General features: G+C 38.8%; 1 protein-coding gene across 1 annotated transcript in view; it reads right to left on the minus strand.

Annotated features, from left to right (window-relative positions):
- Positions 1-952: 952 nt before the first annotated feature.
- Positions 953-12,262, minus strand: part of fbln2 (fibulin 2) — a 50,444-nt gene continuing 39,134 nt past the window's right edge. The window contains exons 10-16 of the mRNA XM_062416567.1: positions 11,710-11,853; positions 10,361-10,489; positions 8,387-8,512; positions 6,571-6,687; positions 4,851-4,979; positions 2,840-2,963; positions 953-1,681 (exon numbers count right to left, since the gene is read on the minus strand). Of these exons, the coding sequence (XP_062272551.1) occupies positions 1,321-1,681; positions 2,840-2,963; positions 4,851-4,979; positions 6,571-6,687; positions 8,387-8,512; positions 10,361-10,489; positions 11,710-11,853 (1,130 nt within the window). The 3' untranslated portion in view covers positions 953-1,320. The remainder of the gene's footprint in view (positions 1,682-2,839; positions 2,964-4,850; positions 4,980-6,570; positions 6,688-8,386; positions 8,513-10,360; positions 10,490-11,709; positions 11,854-12,262) is intronic.

Here is a 12,262-nt window from a genome sequence, read left to right on the forward strand (position 1 = left end):
AGTAGGTGGAGGTGTTGGCTCACTGTTCACCCTAGGATGGAAATAATGACAGCACAGTAATAGTGTGCAGCATATGAAAGTATTAATGTGGAAAAACTGACTCTGACACCTTGCTCAAATTTGATCTGTAGTTTTATTGAGAAATTGATCATCATTTATTGATTGGTTTACATATATAAATGTCATGTGGCAGCTGAAACTGTACATGCTGTGTGAAGCCAGCAGACTGATTCATTCCTGTAGACTGCACAGGAATTTGTCTAATGAGTACAAGATGCGTGATTTTTACCCTGAGATAATTACAACACAGTAACATATAAAGATATGTCCAATAATAATAATGAGAGAATATGACACTTAATAATAAAATGATCAACAGTAACGCTACATTAATATTCTCAGTGCTGGAGATGACCGTACATGACTTGTTAATGTTTCCTAGTATGTTTTGCACTGAATTTCAACACTTACATTTCATCAGATCACATCTTAAAAAAATAATATACAACAAATGCAGACAAAATGCACTATTTGAAGCATCTGCTACTTTTATCTAACCGCATTTTTAAAAAATGGTGGTGATATGGAATATCAAAGCAGACAGAAGTGAATAAAAAAAATTTAGTGAATACATTAAACATTAAATAATACTGTTGCGTAAATAATGAAAATGTAGGGTTTTTTTACACTCTGTTTTAATTATTTAATTAAAAGTTTAATTGATTGATGTATTTAGTTCAGTTCTGTTTTGACTCTTTCTAATAGGCTTTTACTACATATTGTCAGTTTCAGGGCTACTTAGGAGACAAGTGCCCGTATCTTCTAGTGCTGCGAAGGTTTCCTCAGACATTTTCATGAATAATTTTCATGAATATTAACATTTACATTGGGGGGAGGTCAATGAGTGAGAGTCTTAAAGAGAGTAAAGCAGAGCACAAACCACCAACTCAGACTTGTGCAGTGACCCCTGCAAACACCTTGCCGCCGTCCATAACAACAAACTGCCTGAGTCAACCCTAACAATGGTGGAGCATAAAAGTTATGTTAGCAAGAGTCATACAAAATGAAACATAATTTGGTGAATACAAATACAAGGTTTGTCAGAAATAATGATGATGATGTCATAACAGTCTGCAAAATGTCTGGCAGCTTGATTGAATAACCAACCTGCCAATGAGACAGAAAAGCAAAATTCTTTGGCAACATTTTACAATATCCTTGATTAATGCTTGATTGTTGGAGGGGATTGTTGAAGTCTGCACATATGAAAGTTTAGCACCATATGAAACGATCAGTCTTTCTCTCCACTTTGCTCTGCTTTTACATAGTGCTGGATGTGATGAAGACGTAGATCCTGGCGAGGAACGAGGTGAATGTCCCCTGTCTTAGCAGCTTCATCTCCACGTCTATAAGGAAGTCTTTGGGTTCTCGGACTTGTCTCTGCAGGAAGACGGTGCCTGTGAAGCTGTTCAGCTTGCGGGTGCTGAAGTAGCCCTCCTCGTTGCCCTTAGTGATGCTGATGACTATGTGGTCGCCCGAGTAGGCGGGGGAAGGTCCTATCCGGAAGATCTGCGCGGGAATGATGATGTTGGTCTGAAAGCTGAGCTGGTAGTACGTGATCCGGACGGGGGAGTTCTGACATTCTAAGGAGTTGCTGGGACAGCTCATCCGCTCACAGCGTCTGAAAAAGAATGGTGAGTGAAAAACTGTAGCTACTCTTAGATGACTGACAGATGTTCTAAAAGACTGTGCATTCAGAAAAAATCGATACATTTTTAAGAGTATTTTGCTGCTTATGCACTCAAACCTAAAGGGAGGTGACCACTACTCCAAAAGACATCCTGAGAACCATTGGACAACAAGTAAAATAGTAACTTATAAAGGAAGCATGAGCTTTACCATAGACATAAGTCCAAAGGAATGCTAATATGTATGCTAATGTGGATCTGTAAACAGGCAACTATTTGCTAGCACATTTGCTACAACAAAGTTTTAAAGTGATAACACCGTACATCAGATGTTGTGTTTTGTTCCACTGCCCCCAATAGACCAAACAAAAATCACACTATACCAGTAGAAACCTTCCCAGGTCCTTTCCTTTTCATGTGGCAACTTGCAGTGTTTGTCCAGTCTGTATTCTGCTGTACTGTGACTGCTTATCCATCACACATAAGAATTTACAGCCTGGAGTAAAGCTTGGTGTAGTGCACCATAAAATCTGCACAGCTCAAGCCAAAACAAAACTGTCATGTACTGTGCTCCGATGATTCACAGGGAGGTAACTGAAGGCAAGATACATTTTAATCTTAGCCTCTGCCCGGTCTACTCGGGAATGAAAGATGTCTCTCCAGGCCGAGCCAGGCCACTTCACACTTGGGTTAATAAGGTCTCTCTCGATAACACTGATAAGATAAGGTCTTGTGGGCCGACTGGTCTGTGTGCTGTTTCTGTCCACTGGAGCGCAGAGTGAGCAGAGCTGGAAAAAACCAGCTGATCAAAGCCATCTGACTCCATCGTGCAGCTCAATGGGAGTCATGTTCAGTTAGCTTCAGTATCTGCCATAGGTTCACAGCTAATAAGGCCCTTCTGCACAGCACAGTGCACTGCACTGCAAGGACATGGAAGTATGGTGTTTTTTATTAGAGGAGCACAGGCAGGGAGGGACATCTATCGAAAAACCCCATGGACACAGATCACTGCTAAAAGGTGGCATAGCAAAGCAACCTTAACATATACAGTGAGCAGGGACTTTATTGCTCCTGTTTATCACAAAATAAGAAATACCCATATGCAATCAAAATGAGAGTTGCTGTTTAGAGAAAAAAAAACCTTGACTCACGTGTCTGATGCCTTCTTGTAGTTGGGAGGGCAGTCAAAGGAGAGGCATTTAAAGCCTCCCTGCAGGTTAAAGCAGTTCTGTCCGTTTGAGCAGTTGTGGGTTCCAGCTGTGCACTCATCAATATCTGAAAAAAAACCCCATGAATAAATAATAGGAATAACCACACTGATAGTATCTGGAAGTTTTATTTTGAACAGTTTTTTAGCATCTTCATATAATTACATAACTCATTTATCTTCACAAAACCTCTTCAAGGTCAACTTTTACTATCTACTACACTATTACTATACTTTTGTGACAGCTTTCAAGAATATATCGTGGTGTTCTTCAGCAGATAGAGTTTGCTCATTGGTCATGGAGATAGTTATGATGTCAGCAATGGCACTTTTAAAGGTGCAGTGTGTAGGATTTAGTGGCATCTAGTGGAACAGACTTGGTAGAAATTGAATATAATATGCATAAGTTTAATTTAAAGAGACCCAACATTCCCACATGAGCAGCACTTGGCGACAGTGGCAAGAAAAAACTCCCTTTTAACAGGAAGAAACCTCAGGCAGAACCAGGCTCAAAGTGGGAGAACATCTGCCTTGAAAGGTTGGGGTAGAGAGGAGAGAGAGGAAGGATAGGAGAGAGAAGCACATTGAGAATCAACATTGAAGTTAGATGGTCCGGGACTGGAATCTGTCATCCCGACGTTATCAGCTGAAAATAAGAATTGTTGTGTTTTTGATACCCTAAAATGAGCCCTTTATATTTAAATAGGGAGAGGGTCATCTAAAAAACTGAATCTAGAGAGGACCCTTTGCATTTTTCACAAGTTTTTTCGCAGCCACCATAGGTTGTCCTACATGCTGGGAAGGGACGAGGGATTCAGTTGGTTGCAATCTGCAACATCACCACTTGATGCCACTAAAATCCTACACACTGGTCCTTTAAGACTTCTTGTCAGTGTTAATTGAAATTTAAGTTATAGCTCAATATGTTCATTAGCTTGTTGTTTCCCCCCTGCTTCCAATCTTTATGCTAAGTTATGCTAATTCCCTGCTAACAGTAGCTTCATATTTAACAGACTGAAAAAAGAGTAGTGGTGATCTTCTTATCTAACTCTTAGTAAGAAAGTGAATGAGCATATTTCCCAAAATGTCAAATTAACTAAAGGTAAATTGGTATGTATGAAATTATAATTACTTAGCTTGCATGTCAACAGATCTCCATGACAACTGAGCAAACACTGTCCGCTAATTAAGAGCGGATCTTGAGATGAGATTGTGGTGAAACTGAATCAAACGGGTCTCTGAAGATGAATGAGTTACACACAAATTGGAAGGAGCGCACTCATTAAAACTCTTCCATATTACTAGTAGTAATATATAATCCTCACAGACTCAGTCCGCAGAGTAAAAGCTGTAAATGTTATGTGTCAACCTGCCAAATGCAGATTTTGGGGAAGTGTGGTGTTTGTGCTCTCATTAGTTCTCTTTATTCTTTTAAACAGGCTTTAATCTCATTTTAAATTATTTTTTACACACAGGAAACATAAAAGAGGCTAAAGACTGTCAGAGTCACTCCGGCAGGCACAATAAGTGCAGCCTCTTCATGCATTTTTAACAAAGCTACTTTGTAGGCATTATTTTTATTCTCTTTAGAATAAGTTTGAAAGTTTCTATTAAAGACATGGCATTAGATAAATAAGCAATGGCATATTGTAGAGTAATTTATATCACCAATGAATTCAGCTGCACACTAAACACATCAGCACAGTTTCTATTTCATTTCTAATTTGGCTGGGACCAATTAAAGTAGATTTTAATGCTGGATGTCGGCAGAGTTTCACATCTGTCTGCCTCCAGTTTCCAATTTGTGGAAAAATACTTTAAATGAAGGGAACCAATTGTGTTTTTCTCTTGACATAATTAAGTTGTAAATGTTCACAAAAAGAAATAAAAAGCCTGTTCTAGACCTAAAAAAAACCCAAAAACCAAACGTATTCCAGTACATTTAATGGCCTCACCTCTGCAGGTGCGTCCGTTGGCGGACATGGCGTATCCATGAGGAGGACAGGCACACTGGTAGCTGCCAGCCACATTCACACACTGGAAGGTACAAAGGTTCCCAATGCTCTGGGAGCACTCATCAATATCTGTTGAAAAGGACGAAAACACACACACATCAGTCAGAATAAAAGCCACAGGCATGTTCAAATGAGGCAGTAGGACTTTTCCTCTTTGTGTGTATGTGTGTGTGTGACAGGTTTCGTGTTTCAGGGATTAACAACAGGAGCAATCTTAAGGCCTCGTCAACCAAGACAAAATAAAATCTGTTTCTGAAGCAAAAATTGTATCATTATTCAGATCAGTGGAGTCTTAATATTAAGCTTTTGATTTGATTTAGGAGTTATTCCTTAAAACCCCATTTTGACCAAAAGTTCCAGGTACTTTGGAACCAGAGGAACTCATGCTAGGAACTGAACTTGGAACGCTTAAGTCCCTGTTGTGCAGTCGTTTCCACGGCATCTGACGAACCAAGATCACACGAATGAAACCCATGAGGAAAAAAATTGTGGCGCTGGTTGAAATGACAATTAACAACAAATAACAAAACCTTACCTTAAAATGTACAAGTGAAGAGAAATGTCCTCCCCTTGGCCTAAATCAATACTAGAGCACTTCCTTGTTTTGTGAATGAAGTGGTACACTAGTTGAAGCAACTGCATGGTGTACAGTATGTTTACCTCAAATGACATCACTTTAGGCTTCATAAAAAATCTTTCACACATCTCCCTCTGAAGACACAAAAGGCTTAGTACAACATTTTTCACATATGTAGTAGTACTCCCCAACACTGAGTAACACACTTTGATGTATACAATTGGAGTTCAACCATTTGGTGCTGAAGTTGTTGTGTGCTGAAGCCAGAAAGCTTCACAGCTGTTATACACTTTTACTGTAGTCAGCTGTGGTCCACTGTGCATGTGTATATTTGCTTTCTGAAGAGGTTCCACTTCTCTCAATATTATGAATGCAAACACTTGCTGATGTGACCAGACTATAAGACTGTGTCAACTAGTTTTCTTCAATAAACCTTGTATATTTAATAGAATATTAAACTGTAGATGCAGGACTGACAATACCTTTCCTGCTTTACCTTTTACTGTTAGAATGATATTGACATTCCACTCTGTTTTTGGACACTTAGTCTTCATTTTGTTGTTTTTTATATTGGCTCCTCTGCCAACTTTCACTCATCACTCACTGTGTTTTTCTGCTGTCTCGATAAAGGGAAAAATACTGAGGAAAGATGACCAAAACAACTATTGCTGAAAGCTAATTTTAAAGCCAATGTGTGCAGAATTTTTATGTGATCATATATCTTTTAAATTATGATGAGATAATGATTAGATTAGATGATTCGACCATGCATTGTTTGCTACTGCTACACATACAAACATTAAAGATGCTTTTTTTAAACTTTCATAGCAGCAGAACAATTTCATAAGTAAAGAAACACAAACATTTAACTTATTACTGTAGTATAAACTTATGACTTACATGCTAGCCCTCCATTGCATATTTATACATCTAACAAACATGGAGCAACTTAAATATTCATTTGTGTTTTTGTCCTAACTGGCTGATATAACTCCAGTATTCACTCTCTTTTTAGCTTTACCTTTAGTTTCCTTCTCTCCATCCTTGTTAGAAAAACCTTATTGGAAGAAAATTTTATTTTACCTTCACAAGTGTGTCCGTCCTCTTTCAAGAAGTAGCCTTGCCGACAGTAGCACTGATACGAGCCGTAGATGTTGGCGCACTCCTGGCTACAGGGGTTTTTGTCACATTCATTCACATCTAAGCAAAGAAAAATCACACACACGATTAGAATTATTCCCATTTTTTATGTATTTAATTGAATCCACTGCAAAAATTAACAGACAAAGAAATGAACTCCAACTACAGAAGTAGTAAGGTGACCTCTGACATCCATCAGTGATTTCACAGTGTACTGACAACACTGTTAAGTTGCTTTTTAAACATCATTGAAAGAAATCAGAAAATAGCTTCAGAGCATGGATGTATACAAAGAACTGGATACAGCGTTGGAGGTGGGGCCCCATTCATTCCTATAAGAGTTGCTCAGTAGTGCATGAATACAAAAAAGCTTGAGGTGACCCGTATCTTCCGCATCTATGCAGCCCATAGAGCAAGGTTCACTAGCATTTCCTTTCATTCCACCTCCTAACCGCAAGTACACCAGACATTTTTGCCGGATTATCTGGCTAACTTCTGGTTTAGCCCTCAACTAACTTCAGTGGGGATAACATAATTAAATAGTGCAGGTCTTCCAGACTTGTCGAATGTTATCGCACTGAAAGTATCAAATTCTAAATGATACCAGTACCAATCCAAGTACCCTTGAAGTGATACCGATACCAATGGAGTACTTCATTCAATACCCACTACACATTGTGTGCACTTGCTTTTATCCGGTGTAACAGGCGTGTAGTGTAGCCACACTTTAGAGTGTTTAGGTGGCATCTTGGCTGCTGAACTGTGTGCTTAACTAAAAGTGCGCTAACTCAAATTAACCATGACTTCACCACCACAGATGGGTTGTAGCAGCTGTGGTAGTGGGCCAATCACATGTCGCATTGAGTCGAAAAATGCTTGCGTTGATTGGCTGTGAGCAAGTCCATACAGATAGTCATATTTTTAATATGTTTTCAGTCTCTCCTTTTCCTATGATGGTGTGCGGGAAAATAGCTTTTTGGGCTAACATGCATCACATGACAGACCTGGAAGCTGCAATTACATGATTTGGCCACTATGTGAAATTGGCTTCAAAGCTCAGGGCTGTTCCTGTGGGCTTGCTCAAGACTCTTTGAATGACAGGCAATTTCCTACAAGTGCATCATCAGCAATGAGTGCTCAGAACCAAAGATGGAGAAAAAACATGAAAATTGCACAGATTTTCTGCACATTATTACTTCAGCCATTTTGACAGTGCAATGATGGCTTCTGAAGCTATTTGTTATTATGCTGATTCCCCAAGAAAGACAAGTTTCAAGTGTCTGGTACAAATTAATCTGAAAAGCACTAATCAGAATCTAATCATGTCACACAGACATGGTTTTTATAATAAATGCTGATAAATGCAAAGCTTCACCTTTGTATCATGAACAGAAACCTTCACAACCTGATAAAGTTCCCTGAAAAATGGCTGTGACAAGCTGAACGTGAAGGTAGTCACGCTGCTGGCCAGCTTTGCTCTTTGAGGCACTACCACGCCTTCAACGCACTGATGAGTGACAGCACTGTGAACCATTATGTATGCACCACCAGACTACACCGCAGCCCAGAGATGGAGACTAAATTAAATTCCAACAGAAAACAATTTTTTCTCATAACAAAAACTCACAAAGGACTCATGAACAGTTTTCCATCAATACATTTATATAATATCCAAGGTCTGTCTCTTCAAGCAAAATAAGATAATCCATTTAAAAGAGGTGGCATTTAAATATCCAATATGTCGTATGGTTGAGCTTACCTTCACAGTTCTTGCCATCAAATGCGAGGGAGAAACCGGCTGTGCATGAGCAGTGGTAGGAGCCGGGGGTGTTTTCACAGGTCTGGGCACACAGTCTGCCAGGATAGCGCCAGCACTCATTTACATCTGTCAGTGCAGGAGAAGCAGCTTTTAGACACAAGACAGATACCTCCGGGCCACTACAGACTCTAATGCCGCTTCTCATTCAGACAGTAGGGTGACAGTATTCTGAAGATTTCGCAGTGGTTTTCATATTAAAACCTCAATGAAACAGGAACATTCAAACACTGTATTATCTTATTGGATTTTGGAACACAACTTAAAACCTACTTTTCTTCCTCCTCCACACACGGCTTCTTGGCCCACCTAACCCTCCCTTAATTAGTCCTGCCCAACTGACTGCTCTATGAACTACACATTATGTAGATGAAAGAAGTTTTCTATCTTTTATATATTTTTTAGATAGTAGATAGATATCTATCTATGTAATATAAAGTAAGATTGCTAATAATTAAGTTGTGGTTATAATCTGTGCTTCAAATCAAATTTAAAACATAGTGCCATGTATTCAAATAACCACATATTTACAAATATTTACATATATTCAAATAGTATGATATACTGTATAATGTCACTTTTTTATTATATTTTCTTTACTACTATTGTTTTATTGTATGTGTACTTACTTATTATGTATTGTTCTTTATTGCTTTTTATTGATGCTCTTTCTATTTTTGTTATCCACTTGCTGCTGTAATACTGTTAATTTCCCCACTGTGGGACTAATAAAGGATTGTCTTATCTTAGCTTAGTTTAGCTAAACACTATGGAAGATTTTTGATGCCTAAATAAATTAAAATCAAACAATGAAATTAAGTTAAATACAATACACATAATTATAATTATTTCACCTTTTGTGAAGTTGCTTTTCATTGTGATGTGGATTTTCCATCCCACATAACATCTAATCACACAGAAAACTCAGTGAGGAGGATGATGATTGCATTTCAGTGTTGTCCAGCAGAGAGCAGCCAGTACTAAACACTAATACTGTCATTAGTTTTGGGTGCGGGACAAGTGTCGCTTAAGACAGCCATTCACATTAAAAGTGTTTCCTGTGGGCTAAGCTCACCGGAGGGACTTTACTATTGTGCTAATGTAGATTTTGTTTATACAGTTTACTATAGTACAATTCATCCTATATCACAACTGTAACTAAATGCACAGTTAATAGTCCCTGTCCTTGTTTCCACAGGAAACAAGCCAAGACATTTTTTGGAGAATTACACATTCATGTTTTGGTGTTAGGGCAAGAAAAAAAGAGTGGATGGAGGGCTAAAATAGAGAGAAAATATGTGTTTACACTAGACTGTTTGGACTGTACTTATTTAGCGCTTTTCTAGTCTCCCACTCAAAGGGCTTTTACACTACATGTCACATCACTCATTCACGAACACATTCATACACTGATGTCAGGGGCTACTACGCAGGGTGCCAATCTGCTCATCAGGAGGAGACTAACATTCACTCACATATTCATACACCGTTGGTGCAGCCATAGGGAACAATTTTGGGGTTAGGTGTCTTGCCCAAGGACACATTGACATGTGGACCGGAGGAGCCGGGATTTGAACCGCCAATTTTAAAATTAGTGGAGCTTCTAAGAATTCTAAACCTCTCCTTTAGACTAAATATTATTAAAATGTAACACTCACATCCAAAAATAATTCAAATATAAAAATAGAACCCTTTATAAACAGCAGAAAAATCAGTAGAAAGCTGATGGGCAGTGTGTGCTTCCTGTTCTGTTTAGTTAAATCTGACACATTTAGCAGACAGCTTTTGTCTCTGCGGCTCTGAGCTTTGACAGAACCAGTGAAATAATGTCTCTGCTTTCAAAAACTGTTTGGATGACTAAACCTCCAATCTGTTGTCATCATCTCGCAACCGTGACACAGCGATATATATACGTACCGGTACAGACTTTACGCAGGGCGTCATACTGGTATCCCGTCTGACAGTCACAACGGTAGCTGCCAACGAGGTTGTGACAGATCTTGCCCCCTCCACAGCGGTGTGTCCCCATCTGACACTCATCAATGTCTAGACAGCCAGAGAGAGATAAAGCACCTCAGCAATGACCCTCTCTTCACCTGACTGGCTCTACCTTAAACGCCTGCTGCCAACATCAAATATAGTACAAATCGCACAGTTACAACCCCATGCGCTTCTGTTTATGCTCACCCTCTCCCTCTTTTAAGCAGTGTCACTAAAATCACACTACTGTCTAAGGATGCTTATTTATTACTGTATGCAGTTTATATTATCTTTGAGTTATGGACTGTTGGATTAAAAAGACATTTTAAAATGTGACCTTGGGCTGTGGGAAGTTAATTCATATTGATTGATATACTTTATAGTCTTATATGCTATGTTGGCATTGACTGTTTCACCTAATCCAAGAACTTTGTACATGTATCTACATCAGGTGGCACATTGCAATATTGTTGAGAATGCAAAAATATGTTATATGAAAATATCTCAATGATGAGATATGATGATGATAAGCTTTTGTTTGCTCATTGAGACTAAGAAAACAGCCAATCACACCACTTCATCTTTCCTGTTTACCTTGCTTGACATACATAGATTTTGTAATGAAAATTGCATCATTTGGAAAAATGCTATTGTGAAATTTCAGAAAAAAGCACATTTAAAGGAAAACTACTGGTAACTGGAAATAATATTTCACAGTAATGAGTTGGATGTAATAATTGGATTCTTAACAATTCTATGGTTATGTTTTATACTTTGTCTGGGTATAAGGATTACGTATTATATATCATTAACTTTGTAAGATTTTGGTCTAACAGTTGTGGAAAACTAAAACTAATGCTGTGTCTCAAATCTCGTACCATTGTACTTACACTTATTTTGAGTGCATAAGTGTGTTCACACTGAGAAGTATGGAAAAATGCAGTGCACTATGAGTGCCCAGATAGTACACTCAAAACGGTTTCAAACAGGAAATGGAAGCCGAGGACGTTGTGACTAAGGTGAACATTGCAGCGTTATACAAATGCATTATACATGTGTTATTTACACTAAGCACTACTATACTGTTGTAACATATAAACCGCAAACAATAAGGCAAACGCTAACATTAGCTTGCTAACAGTCATGCTTGATTTGAGACAACAGTAACCTGTCCAATTTTGCACACCATGCAAGTAATGACATAGTGTACTACAGAGAAGTGTACCATATAATATACTGTAGATATACTGTATTTGTTGTATGTGTGTTTAAGAGGTAAACCTCACCGACACATTTGGTTCCATCAGGGCTGGCTTGGTGGCCCTGGTTGCACTTGATGACCTTCTGCTGGCAGGTGTAGGAACCCACCGTGTTGATACAGTTAAAACCTGAGCTACACGGCTTAGTCAGGCTGCTGCACTCATTTATGTCTGCAAACACACACACACACACACACACACACACACACACACACACACACACACACACACACACACACACACACACACACACACACACAGAGAGAGAATCAAGCCTCAAGAATGACACTTCTACAGGAGAGTGATTGTTTCACATTTAATCTGGGCTGACAGACCTGCTGCCTACTGTATGCTGATTTTTATCACAGTATTATTATTGTTAGTGTTGACTTGTTAGCAGTATTCATGCTTTCTGAGCATATAGCGCTTCCAGTACTTGGTGAATGTAGAAAACATGTGTACAGTATGTGACCATGTGGATGTAGGTGGTGGACAAAAACCAGAGACATGAGAAAGACATTTGAGTTGAATTGCAATTAGTGGTATCTGTCTGATTTGAAAAGTGAGCTGACATGAGGGA

Source organism: Scomber scombrus, chromosome 3, assembly GCF_963691925.1.
Source record: "Scomber scombrus chromosome 3, fScoSco1.1, whole genome shotgun sequence".
In the NCBI taxonomy this organism is placed as follows: domain Eukaryota; kingdom Metazoa; phylum Chordata; class Actinopteri; order Scombriformes; family Scombridae; genus Scomber; species Scomber scombrus.